This window comes from Melanerpes formicivorus, unplaced genomic scaffold (assembly GCF_026170545.1).
Source record: "Melanerpes formicivorus ecotype bairdi unplaced genomic scaffold, bMelFor1.0.p_v2 SCAF_5, whole genome shotgun sequence".
NCBI lineage: Eukaryota > Metazoa > Chordata > Aves > Piciformes > Picidae > Melanerpes > Melanerpes formicivorus.
Genome location: NW_027142357.1, coordinates 15,658,724 through 15,672,995, shown reverse-complemented (window position 1 = coordinate 15,672,995; position 14,272 = coordinate 15,658,724). Strand labels below are relative to the sequence as shown.

Sequence of the window (14,272 nt, the reverse complement as noted above, 5' to 3'; positions counted from 1 at the left end):
TTTCTGCTCCTAGGAGTGAGGAGAGATGGAGCTTTCTGAGCATGTAACCTCCTGAGGAGCCAGGTTTGGCCATGAGGAACCTGAAAACTGCTGCTTTCTTCTGCCATGATGACGGTAACAGCATATGTCTGTATGTACACTTGGTGAAGAAATAGCGCTCCACCTCCAGGGAAGTTCTTTGCTCCCTAATAGGAGAAACACTGCAGGGCCCCAAACACAAGTGTGCATCTCACAATACAGGCACAAGAGTCCCTGTTTTGACAGGTGGGCTTCTGCTATGTTTTAGGTGCTGCTGAACTTTACAGCGGCAACTTCCTAAGACTAAAGTCATCACAATTTGACTTCCTCTTCAAGCATTGCCATTAGAGTGGTTTCAGTTGGCTGTGTATCATGTGCTGTGGAGGGAGGAGAAAAGTTGTGAGAGCAACAGAAAGTGCAGCCTAGCCCCACAGGGAAGGGAGGAAGGCTGGTGGCACGGGCACCTGGAAGACGTGACAGTGCCTGGAGGGGGTGGGGACAAGGTATTGGGCCCACCATTAGCACCATGCTCCTGGGGATCCTCGTGGTGCTCTGCTTCATCCCCACTGCTGATGTAACAGGTAACAACTACCCCACTCCCCTTTTCAATCTTTTCCATTGTTTTTCCTCACTTTGATCATCAGAAGGAAGAAGGTCTAGCATAGCACTGAATTAATTTTGTACAAATTATCTTACATTTTGATGAAAGGAGAGAGAGAAGAAATGCTTCTGTGCATAGATTGACTTTACATAAGAGGCTGATTTTTTCCCTGCCACAAGTGTCCCTCCAAGATGAGACTCAATAGCTTTTTTTGAATTTGTCTTCTCTTTAGATGCATTTGGCAACTGAATGCATAGACAGAGGGAGGTTATTACACCTGCCCCTCTCGCTTTACAAATTTCACTCACAAGTGCAAAGCAGAGGAGTGAGGAGTAGAGGAGCTGAACAGACCTGATGCACATGCCTCTCTTATGGCAGGCTGAGCTCAAAGATAGGAAGGTGTGAATTGCTGAGTTTCTGATTTACTTTTTTCATTAATACTATATTGATACTTACTAGATACCTAACTTCTTTCTGAAAATATCTTCAACTTTTAAAAAAAAGGTCTATTTGCAATATTAAAAACCTGAGTCTTCGTGAATATTTCCGAATTTCCAGTTGCGGTTGAGAGCATTTTGTCTTGGCATTGTCTTGTTGATGCAGTGCTCCTATGTTCAGAGTTAATGCAACTTTCCAAGAGGTATATCAAAATACAAACCAAGGCAAGGGATGATAGCTTTTGCTAGGATTTTGAGACAGATAATTTTTCAACCCACTGGCCTGTGAACTGTTATTGGGTCTTCTCCAAGCATCAGTGTTTTGTGTTTTACAGGCAAGTTACAGATAGGAACAAAAACCTGTTTTCCAATGCAAAATGTTTCATGTACAGAACATCTTTAAAAAACTGGTTTTTTCCTATTAGAAGAGATAAAATTGAATATATTTTTTCCTTATTTTTACCTTATTTTTCCATAATTATTTTTCTTAGTGAAGGCATTGTAATTTGCATGACACCATGATCTCTGCTTTTTTAAGAGATCATAGTTTTTTTCCTTCCTTGTTGTTTTCCTATGTTTTTAATTCTGTGTTTGCAATATCACAATTATTTCCACAGTGGGTCCCTGGGTTGTCAGAGAAGACACTGATTGAAGAGGGGATAAGTATCAGCAGTGGGTTAACAGTTTTAAAAACATTTTCATGAGGTGTGAGCAGTTTTTAAGCAACCCTTTTCAACGGCAACAAAAGAGAATAAAGTTTACGGGGGTTGTTCCATGATTCCATAGACATTTATACACTTGCTTTGCATGAAAAACTCGAGTCTCTCAAACAGCTTAACCAAGACTGTTCAACTACTTAAAGAAAAGCATGAGGTCACTTGCTTCTCAGGGTTCTCCTCTTTTTTTTTTTTCCCCCATATTCTTTTTTCTCTATATCTTTTTTCCACCTTTCCTCCATTTCAGTTGAGATTATTGATCCTTAGTACATGGAAAACATTAAGGCAGGTCAAAACTGTGATGGACTTCCTCAAGCCACAAAGTTATAGGCCTCAGTCAGGTATTTCATTTTGGGGAAGACAACAGAATTTGTTCTGTTTTGCTGTTACTACACTGCACCAGTGAGTGCTGTAAATCAAATCTGAAACATGGAAAGGGACTCAAAAGATGACTTTATTCATTTTCCCTTCTGCAGAAACATTAACATTTACAAAGTTTGTCCTCCACGTCTTTTTGCCAGCTAAATAATTACTTAGCTTTGGTCTGTCAGAGAGGCAGGTAGATTAAGTTGCCTGTCCTGTGTATTTGGTGAAATATGCAATATAAGTGGGTTCCCACTGCAGCATACCAAAAATTACCTAATCTTTTTATTACATGCACAGCCTTCTGGCTTACAGTCTCTGGGTGTTAAAATCAACTTTTAGCCTGTTAAGGTTACCAGAATGCAAAGACGTATGCAGCAAAGTTAGCTGAGATAACAACATCAACATATCCTTTTAACAAAATAAATAAATAAAGTCACAAACTGACAAGAAGAAAGCCCTGTGTTCATGCTGGGTTTCATTAAAGCAAGAGTGTCACCTGAGCTTTATGCAGTACAATGCTTCCTGCAGTACTCACACCAAAGTGGAAAACATTAGTACAAAACAAGTCTCGAACAGCTTGAAGGGGCAGATCCCTCCAGCTGCACATTGTATGCACAGCTGGGTGGCCTAAAACCAAAGTCAAAGACAAAGTCTTTTGTACCTGGGAAAAACGAGTAAAGATGCAACAGACCAGCAGCAGCAAAAAGGGAATTGTTTATAACATAAATGTGTGTCTTTCCGTTTGGGGATTAAATAAATTCCTTTCAAGTTTTCCCCTGTCCCCTCAGGGTTTTAAGAGGCCTGTTTCATTACTGTGCTTATAGATATTCCAACTTACCCCAGATTCCTTGATCTGGTAAACAGCTTCTTCAAGTCAACTGGCATAGGAAAGAAAGAGAGTACAAAATATTTTTAGCAGAGTATTTTTTTTCCAATAGCTGATGATGATTCATGGAAAGTTCTGGAAAAAAACCCTCAAAATAGTTATTTTCCGTACTTTGTCATCCCTACTTCACTTTCTTGGCAAATAAGAAAGAAAAAAAGCCTTCAATGAAGTTTTGCTTGCATCAGAGGTCCATGATTACAGAATCAGTATTTTATGGGTATTATATATGGATGGTTGTTTTTTTCATGATTCAGAAAACATGAAGTATGATTACAACAAATGTCTAGAATGAGAAATAAGGTGTAAAAAAGTTTAACAAACATTTAGGAGAGAAAGGTTATATCCTGTGCATGCTGATTTAAATGATTTTACATGTTTAGAATTCATTGCTTTTTGAACCTGTACACAAAATTTCATAACTGCCATTTTCTTGGCTATGCACAATGATACAGTTCTGGAAATGGCAATCATAACCCTGTTTAAGGGAAAGCATACACTAATGGAAACACATATTAAATGTTTCAGAGCTTCACCATTTTAACAAACTCAAAGCAACTCTTATGAGAAAAACTGCCTCTGTGAAGGCAAAAGCAGACTCAGCACATATTTGCTCATGATGATCCAGATGCTACTGAGAATATAATCAAATCCTATTCAGAATACAAGTGAAGTAAAGGATGTCTGGCCTTACTATGTTTTCCCCATGAAACAAATACACATTTTTTCATGAGTGACTTCCTTCAATTAAAAAAACCTATTCCAAGTCCAGTGGAGAAGGATGACAGCACACTTTTCTAACACAACTCAGGGTAAGCCTGCCTTGCCCCTGCTGGAATTACAGCCCAATCAATTCACATAGTGCAGATTAGTTCCTATAAATGAAAACCAAAAGATCTCCCTCAATCACTTTAGATTTAAACTAGTAGAGCCACTTGGTGAAAACAGATTTAGGTGCTCAGTTTATATGACACAGGAGTAGTCTTCGTTTAATAATCCACAAATAATCTTCCTACTGCTCAGCTACCCTGTATTCCAACATCAGCAGCAGGGATCTGAGTTACCAACATTCAGCCTTCATGTCATGGCAAACAGATCAGACAATAAATCCAGGAGGTGGAAGTAAGTTGAAGGAACTTAATTTTATTTTTTTAAAGTAGTTGCATCAGAAGAAACTGGTTAAAAATTAGCAAAATATCATGGCAGGGACATAAATCGTCCAAGCCTGTAGATAAATGGTGGAGCTCGGGGCATGAAGCTATGTACTAAATCTCAGGAATCTGGATGACATTAGCTTAATATAGCAAAGGGTGGGGATAAGTCACTGGGGTCTGCAGATGAGTCTAACTAACAATTTGAAGATGGTCCCTCAGTGATGAGATTTTCAGTTTTCTTTATTTTTCCTCTCTCCATAGCAAAAAAAAAGAAAAAAAAAAGATCAGGCTGAGCAATAAACATCCAATACTTTTCTGTGACTACTTGCAGTGAAAACAGGCAAATATTTTTCTGAAGTGTAATGCTTCTGCAAGTGTCTGTTCAAGTATGCCTGTTTTGGCTGTAAACTCTAAGACAGAAGAGATCTTTTCTAGTGTATTCAGTCCCTATGACAATCAAGGTTGTCATGGTGGACACTCTGTGAGATGTGTGGAATTCTGCTGTGCTAAAGGTAGAACAAGTCTACCACAGACTGGCACATGGCCACTTAGGCAAAATATGATCAAATACCTTGTCTAAAGGGGTGGAATCCAAACCTCAGCCCTTACTAGAATGCCTTATAAGCTTATGTGAGAGCTTTTGTTGGAAAATGCTGACTTAATGAAACTGAAATGTTTTGCTGAAATGTCTTCATTTCAATGCGAATTCACCATGCGCAGCACCTCAGCTAGAAATCTGCCTTGTCTGTTATTAATCACAGAATCACAGAATCACCAAGGTTGGAAGAGACCTCAAAGATCATCAAGTCCAACCTGTCACCACAGACCCCATGACTAAACCATGGCACCAAGTGCCACGTCCAATCCCCTCTTGAACACCTCCAGTGATGGTGACTCCACCACCTCCCTGGGCAGCCCATTCCAATGATGAACGACTCTCACAGTAAAGAACTTTCTCCTCACCTCGAGCCTAAACTTCCCCTGGTGCAGCTTGAGACTCTGTCCCCTTGTTCTGGTGCTGATTGCTCGAGAGAAGAGACCAACCCCCTCCTGGCTACAACCACCCTTCAGGTAGTTGTGGACAGCAATAAGGTCTCCCCTGAGCCTCCTCTTCTCCAGGCTAAACAATCCCAGCTCCCTCAGCCTCTCCTCGTAGGGCTTGTGCTCAAGGCCTCTCACCAGCCTTGTTGCCCTTCTCTGGACACGTTCAAGTGTCTCAATGTCCTTCTTCAACTGAGGGGCCCAGAACTGGACACAGGACTCAAGATGTGGCCTAACCAGTGCAGAGTACAGGGGCACAATGACTTCCCTGCTTCTGCTGGCCACACTATTTCTGATGCAGGCCAGGATGCCATTTGCCTTCTTGGCCACCTGGGCACACTGGTGGCTCATGTTCAGGCAGCTGCCAATCAGCATCCCCAGGTCCCTTTCTGTTTGGCAGCTCTCCAGCCACTCTGACCCCAGCCTGTAGCTCTGGATGGGGTTATTGTGGCCAAAGTGCAGCACCTGGCACTTGGGTTTGTTGAATGCCATCCTGTTGGACTCTGCCCATCTGTCCAGTCGGTCGAGGTCCCTCTGCAGAGCCCTTCTGCCCTCTAAGAGATCAACATCTGCTCCCAACTTGGTGTCATCTGCAAATTTGCTGATGACTGACTCAATCCCCTCATCCAGATCATCCATGAAGATATTAAAGAGGATGGGGCCCAGCACTGATCCCTGGGGGACACCAACAGTTCCTGGATTTCAAGATCTTTGTCTCTGTCTGCTGGAAAGGCTGGAAATGCTGGAAATGCTAATCTTTCATCAAAACAAAAAGTTTCACAGTGTTTGGGTTCCATGCAAACATGGGATTTCAGAGATGTGATGAGCTCTGCTCTATCCTTTATGCTATATTGTACAAAGGGATGCTATATCAAACAAAGAGATGTAAGACTTTTTTTGATAAAGACAAGGCCACAGGGCATTCACTGTCTCATGCCTTCCTTCTCTCATGAGAAGAAAAGGCTGGTAAGACTTTCAGTGAGAAAATGAACATGGGTTGGGCTGGTAAATTGAGAACCTGCTAGTCAGGACCTGCTTTTACTGCCCACATCCTACGCTAATTCTGGCCACCTCATACATGTCTTTGTGTTTACTTTACTCCCTGGATCACCTTCCTCCCAAAGGAGTGACCTAATCGAGAGGAGTTGGGGTATTCCATCTTCTTGTGGAGATGTGAACACACAAAACGTAGTCATTTGGTCCTAAATATTGTTAAACACTGTGAAATACTTGTTTTGGGGGAGTTCTGGATCTTGCCTCTTTCCCACCACATCTCGCTTACTAGCCTTTTTGAGTCTTATCATATGGAGCAAGCAGAAAGGATATAGGTTTTGCAACAGATTTTGAAGACATGAGGTATGATTTCCATCCACAAACCTCTGCATTTCTCAGGGGTCTATAAAAGGCTACTGTGGCCTCATTTGAGTTGAGCTTGCATGAAGACTTCTGCAGTCACATGCACACAGAAAAGGGCTGTCCTTAGTTCTGGCAACTTCTATCCCCCTTCTTTTTACTTAATGGTCATCGTTTGAAAAGTAGGGCCTCATTTGTATAGGATGTGTTTTCTTGGAAGCTGTCTTTCTGCGTAGTCCTTGTAGTGTTTCATTGTTTGGCAGATGGTAGCACAGAGGTCAACATGGCAGAAAATGCTTCCTGTTTATGAATCAATATGGTCAATTCAAATTGAGTTATACCTCCATGTTACATCTTTTTCTGCAGACCATTCCAGTGCTAAGTGCCATTGCAGTGTTAAATTAGTCAGCTTCTGACTCCTTTGAGAGATTAACAATCTACTGCAGCTGCTAGCTAGAGAAATAACTTATTTTAAATTAAAATTATCACAGTCCATGCTTTTAGTGCTCATTATCAAAGACCAAACCCCTGAAATGGTTCAGCAAATTCCACCTGCAAAATCTTCAACTCTGTCCTTGGCTTTAAAAGCGAATGTGTAAACAATATTCTCTTATCCAACTGTTAAATTAAGCACTTAATTCATAGTATTTTCATTTCATAAATGTCCACTGGGAAACTGATTGCTAAGGAAGGGATAGACTAAAGTGGCCTTCTATATATGCACACGGACATACAGGCAGAGTAGCCTTCTGAGCCCTGATGTTAAATCTTAATCACATGGGACACTTTTTGTTCTAGGGTTCTGCCTCTGGAGAAAAACACTCAACCTCACAGTCTCCCCTAGTGACTATGTAATTATTTACATAGAGGGAGATCGCTGCAAGAAGAGCTCCAGTGAGAAGCTGTTTCTGCAGCTTGGTGGTTACACACTTCCTAGTAGGGAGTGTCCAGCAGGGGAGAAGAGACATGGAGAAGAGTTGCACGGGAGGATGTGTGGTTCTGAAGTTGCACATTGTATTTTGTGAAAAAAAGTGTTTTTCTCACTTTCTCCCCTCCCTTACAGAAAACAAGATTTTAGTGGCCCAGCGTCCTCTCCTCACCGTAGATAACAAAACTGCAACTCTGATCTGCAACTACTCATACAATGGAACAGGGGAGGAATTTCGAGCTTCATTGCACAAAGGGGCAAACAGTGCAGTGGAAGTTTGCTTTATTTCATGGAACACATCCAAAATTGTCAGTAATTTAAATAAAAAGTCCAACTGCCAGGTGACTCATGATAAAGGAAAAGTCATCTTCAATCTTTGGAATATGAGTGCCAGCCAAACTGACATCTACTTCTGCAAAATTGAGGCCATGTATCCACCTCCATATGTCTGCAATGAGAAGAGCAACGGGACTGTCATTCATGTGAAAGGTAAGCTGGGAACACTGTTGGTCAGTATCTTCCCCCTACACACGGCTTGAAGCAGTTTCCTTGAAAAAAAACAAACCAACAGAAACACCAAAAAAACAGATGGGATGTCTGGTAAAACTGCATTCTAATCTTGAAATCCTGAAAACAACACCTTAAAATGGTGCTTAATCTATATGTCAGGTTGGAACAATGAGAAAATAAGCAACCCTTTGTTTTGCTTTCATGAATTTAAAGTTTTCTTTGTTCTTTTCCCTAAAGAAGAGACACGTGTGGAAATACAAGAGCCTCAGTCTGCAGTTTCTTTGTGGATTATTGTGGCAATGACTGGAATCCTTGCTTTGTACAGTATGCTAATAACAGCAGTTTTTATTAACTACTGGGTAAGAAACTCTTGTTCTCCTTTGCTCTATATGTTATTTGTCCCTAGTTAATTTCTCAGGCTATACTTGCCATGTTTACCATGAACACACTGATACCTCTCACTTCAGGGTTACAGTGCTTTTTCACTTCAGATCTAAACACACACCCATGCATTGCCCCAGAAGAGCCAAACACCAGATGCTCTCCAGGTAAACAAGTCAGGTCTCTGCAGTGGAGTTATAAAGGAAATAGTAATGCTCTATCAGTGTCAGTGCCCTGCACACCAGCAATACTGGGACACATACTCTAGCTCTGCCAATTGTCCCTGACAGGGAAATCTAACACTATAAGCATTCCTGGCAAAAACCTTTGAGACTGTGCTGGTAGAAGGAGCTCTCCTACAATAAAACAATCTGTAGGGAACTCTCAAGGTTGCCAAGACCATTGACACAGATGGTGTGTGTCTACCCAGCAGTTCCCTCGAGTATCCACTATTTGTGTCAGCTTGACTACAAGGGAATACGAGCATGGGAACTTCAGTAGACTCTGTATGCCTGTGTACATTAATCCTAAGAAAGCTGAGACAGTCTTATAGCTCATTACTTTTGCTTTCCAATCATTCTGCAGGGTTGTCTGACCCAGGTCACACCCAGCTCTGCCTGCTGGAGTAAAGAAAGAGTGAGGTCTGATGCAGTGGCAGCGGAAGGACATCTTTCTAGACAAGTATTAGGATTTTGATGTCCCAGAGCTGATTTACACAAAATACTCCATGTGGGAAAACCTTAAACAATGAAATTCAGGAGTTCTGTTCCTTGCACTTTGCCTTTCCCCTCTATCATGTCCTTAGATAGTGATTTTTAGCACACTACAGGGTAGCTTGTATAAAGGACCCAGAATCCCTGACTGTTAAATATTGCATATATACAGAAAGCTGTTCTCAGTGCTATCTAAAGCTTGAAATCTCTAATTTAACAAAAATATACTTGCTCAATACATGGCTATTTCTAATGGAAAATAATCAATGGGGCATTGCCATAAGAAAACACTAAGGCAGATTCCATGGTTGGGTGGTCCTTCAGTGTGCTTTATTGTAGAGGCTGACTCCTAGGAAAGCTGAGAGGATTACAGCAAACAGCTGCTAGTGTTAAATCAGAGCTCTGATGAGACACTGTAGCTTCAAAATCATCCTTTCAATCTGAAAGACTTTCTGTCTGCTCTGCTGGTTTGGTGCTAATGGCTACACATTGTGCTACTAACATACCTGCCCCCAGCAAGAGTGACAAGGCTGCAATGCAATGTGTGCTGTTTGCTGCATCGGTTTTTACCTGCTGCTGTTCCTGCTGTTGGTATTCTCCTGATAATATGTACTCTGACTGTGAATTATTTATAATGTTGCTGTATATAAATACAGCTACCTAGAAGATACAGTGAATTGTAAAAAAAAATTTAAAAGGTCCTAAAATATAATACTTGTCAGCCATGGCAAGCCTGTTTCACTTGAGTTCCTGAAAGCAGCTAAAGATTTGTCTATTTTCATACATTTCTGCCTTTCTTGGAGGAAAACTGCTTTTCTGTCTAAAATCACCAGTCTTTGATTCTCTAACAGTCCAACATTCACTCATGCTAGCATCTTTCTCCCGTGCAAAATTACCTCTCAGGTGAATTATAAAAATCCTGTATAACAGAGATGAACATACAAAGGTAAAGCTTTTGCATCTAATGATTTCCCTACATTGACTGCATTGCATGGCTTAAGCAGGACGTAACTGACATTTGACACCTTGCATATTTATATAACACTGATATAAAAATAGCTTAAATTGCTTCAAAGTAAAGAGCCCTGCTCGGCACGTGCAGCTTAATTCAGCCACCAGACTTTCTAAAGCAAACATCCTCAAGTTTCACATCACAGGTGTACTGCAGCATCTGCAAATATTTATGTATACAGGGAGAAAATGTCAGTAAAAAGGAGATTACAAAAGAAGATATGAGCAGTATTAAGGAAAAAGCATGGAAGCACTGTACCTGGCCCCTGATCATAAAGCCTTAAGCTATGCAAAAACATCAACCTTGTGCATAGCCTGCAGCAGTAAGTGGTTTAAATGCTGCTGTAGCCACAAACTTCCTCTCTAAGCAAATTATTTCACTTGTCTTCTGCTTCTCTTATTTCTGAAAGAGACAATGCCTCCCTTGTCTCACAGGGTCAATATAAGGCAGTAATTCAACAGTGGAAATGAGATTTTTGGGGCCCAGATGATGAGACAGATAAAAGACTAATATCAACTCTGATTCTTTTACTCCATGAAGGAAGGCTCAGAAGAGCATACAAATTGTGTGTTGCTGCTGTAAATGGTACGAAAACCATGATACACATAGTTTGGGATGATTTTTTCCTGTTCTTATTCGTTTGAGTTAAGCTAATTTCTTTTTTTTTCCTCCTAAAAAATGAGGACAACCTTCAATGCTAAAACTGTATTGCTTCTGCTGAGTCATTCAACAGCTGAGAATTCATGCTGAGAGGCATCTGTTTGTATCTTTGGTTTGCAGCATTCCTTTACCTGGAGAACTACCACTGTAAATATCTCAGCAGATAAGCTGGAGTCTTGTATGAAGACTGGGCAAATTCCATAGATTATTCTATGAGATTGTGTCCTAATTCTTCTGTATATGTATTGAAACCTGTTTGTTTTCAGTAAGAGAGCTGGGTAAAGCAATTTGTTAATTCAAAGAAGGAAAAATTAATCAAATTCATTATTAAGTTTTCTCAGTCAAAACCCCTCTGTTCAAAGGACCCTTGTTCTTCCCCTGTTTTGAATATTCAGCCCAGGTGGAACAAACTAATTAATTGCAAAAATGTTGTCATACTTCATCCTTCTCCCACAGCAAAAATCCAAGAAGAATTTGTACCATCAGAATGACTACATGAACATGACTCCCCGGCATCCACAATACCAGAAGAAGAAAGGTTACCCATCCTATGCTCCAACACGAGACTACACTGCATATCGGTCCTGGCAACCATGATACTAATCAGCTGATAAGCCAGTAGCCTCATGTGTTTCTAGGCAGTCACTTGCTCTTGGACATGGAAGGACAGCCTCTCATTTCTCATAATGTTTGTCATTACTGATTATGGATACCCACATCACAGCAAGTATTGGCTAAGCTTTAATATAGTGTACTAAAAGAAAATTAAGCAAACATGAGGGAGAAGGGTGAAGCATGGGGGGATGGGTGAGCAGAAGGACAAAACATTTGTGCTCCATGAAAGCTGAAAATAAGATAGAACTTGTGTTGAGGATTGTAGGTGGGTAAGACAGAAAGATGGCATTAGACCTTAGATTTGGTCTTCTAACTCTTGTGGTTTTCCTCAGCTATTGGGAGAACCAGAACTTCTGACCTTTCCCAATAACTGTTGCCTTAGATTTAACTATTAACTTCCTTTCCTATATGTCCAATCCTCAGAAACCTTTTTTGCTGTTAAACATGGCAATATGAATTTTAATTATATTTTTTTTTCCCTACAAGACCAGGGCGCAATTTGCAATTCAAAACACATGCTTGAAAGAAAGAGGGGAAAATTCAGCCACAAGGCATCCTGGTAAATGGGCTGCCAGGGCAAATCAGGCTGATAGAAAACTACTAAACGATCTACATGTGAGCTCTTAGGTGGGACATTTTCTAAATGTTCATAAGGCCATCCGAAGTTATGAACAAGCTACTCCACAGAGTGAAAAAGTAATCAACCTGAAGACAAAATGAAGACAAGCAAGAGAGGAAGAGAGATGCGTTGTCATCACGAAGAACCCCACTTCTATTTTGTTTGCCTCCTAGAGTGAGGGAATGTGAATTTATATGGGAAGCATTATAAGACAGAGAGACCTTTACTTCCATTGTTGAATTTTTGTTCCTATCCACAAGGCATTTTGCTGAGTCCTCCTCAGATGTTTGTGTACATCTTCTGGCTCCTAGGCTGTACCAGAACACTTCTGAAAATCCAAGTCCAGTTATAAGCAACTAAAGATCTTGTGATTTTTTTTTTCCTGTAAGCACCAAATATTTAGGGGTGTTAGAGGGTTCTTCATTCCCACAATTGTGATTTGGACCTGCAACTGCTCACCCACCTGCAGGGACTGCTCTGAGTACTTCAACAAGTTTTGCATTGTCTGGAGGTTACCTTCCCATCTGAAGATGTTCTTCAGAAATGCTGTGTGCTGGAGTAAGACAATGTCTTCAGCAAAACCTGTTTCCTTTTTGTCAGTTAAGCATGTTTACATTAACAGGGCATCCTAAAGGGTAATGGGGGCTGTCTTGGACTAAAATTCATTTTCATACTGAGGAGATGAGGTTTGAGATTTATTTTATAGGAACTACTGAATAAACAATTAAATGAAAAATAAATCCATATTCCCACCTTGAAATACAATGTGGATTGTAGAATATTTACTTTCTTCCAAGTTAAAAAAATTATTTCTCTCTTTGAGAGAAACATGACAAAAGTAGAAGTGTGGAAGGGTCACACCAATCTGCTTTGACACCTCAGCCCAAGGAAAAACTTTGGCACTTCCAAATTGGAAGTTTTATTTGAGTTTGCTGACTGGGCCCCAAACCATTCATTCTGAGTCATGTTGACACAAAGCATGTTCCTGAAGTGCTCTGTGCCCCTCTGCCACGGCAGGGCACAAAGCCCACAATGGCAATGGTAAGCAAAGTCTGAACCCCCAATGCCATGTGGCAGAGCTGTGCAGTTAGCACAGTGCCACAGTCGTGTACCCAACATGTCCTGAAAACTTTGCTCTGACTCAGTTCAGCAAACCCAAAAGGTTATTATTGGGTTGAAGAACATAAAATCTTTTTACTTATTTCTTCCCCTTTCCCCTCACCACATCCATAAATCCCCCAAGGCTGACATTTTTTCATGTAAGTTTTCACTCTTCCTGAAAAGCACCTTACCACAACTTTGTACTGCAGCAAGGGGCATATGCAAGGAGTGGAGAGAAAGGAGCCAGTCAGCACCCATGGCAGTTTCTATATGGTCCTAGTTTGGTCCTCCTTGTTGATATTGACTGGGAGGGTTGCTAATGCCTTGCTGCCTCCCTCTTGACATGGAGGGGAGAAAGGACATCCAGCCACTCCTGGTAGAGAGCAGCAGGCTGGACACAGTCCTCCACCAGTGTATGGCACTGTCTTGCCATGCTCCATGCGATCTACCAGACTTGTCATTGTATAACACAACCTTAACAAGTGCTCTCATTACAATGCACTGTGAAAAATCACATCTTCTAGTGCAAATGTAAGATGAGATAGCAAATGTGCATCAGAAGTGGAAAACACAGTAAACATTCTTTGTTTAAACTGCATATGCTTGTACATATATATATATAAAATTAGATATTGATATATCTGTTTAATTTTATTTCTATTCCTTAGAGTTTTATTATGTTTGTGCAATCTCCTTAAAAATCATTAAATGGATACAGTAAATTAAATCTTGAATAAATGCATGGAGCCTGAGGCTAGTCAGAGGAAAGTACTACTTTCTAAAGCAAATGTTGGTATAATTTGATTTCCTTCCCCCAATACTGATAACTCCCAGGACATAACACTAGTAAGTAAGTCCTGGAGTACCTGGAGGAATTATGAATTCATTTGACTGATCAGAAAAGAAAGGGAGATGCAGGGAAACATCCTGAACATATAATAAAAAAGAATGAGGACAACAATGAAAGGAGAATACCCAGCAATGTCTTAAAATTTACTCTGTCATTATATTGAAGCACTGTAGGGACAGGAATTACAGACTGCTGGAGATGAGATACCAGGAAATACCTTTTACCCACCACTGCAAGTGACTAAAAGAAATGTTTGCAGAGGAGCAAGCTAGTTGAGCCTGGAGTCTGACTCTGCATATGTGGATTAGCATATA

General features: G+C 40.7%; 1 protein-coding gene across 2 annotated transcripts; it reads left to right on the top strand.

Annotated features, from left to right (window-relative positions):
* Window positions 1-412: 412 nt before the first annotated feature.
* CD28 (CD28 molecule) lies at window positions 413-12,787 on the top strand. 2 transcript variants are annotated; one of them, XM_068137790.1, is made up of 4 exons: window positions 413-599; window positions 7,633-7,986; window positions 8,248-8,366; window positions 11,230-12,787. In XM_068137790.1, exons 1-4 carry the CDS (start codon window positions 545-547, stop codon window positions 11,368-11,370), a joined length of 669 nt encoding a protein of 222 aa, XP_067993891.1. In that variant the 5' UTR covers window positions 413-544; the 3' UTR covers window positions 11,371-12,787. The 2 variants fall into 2 exon arrangements, with proteins under 2 accessions (XP_067993891.1, XP_067993890.1); XM_068137789.1 differs by having other exon boundaries at window positions 8,245-8,366.
* The last annotated feature ends 1,485 nt before the right edge of the window (window positions 12,788-14,272 follow it).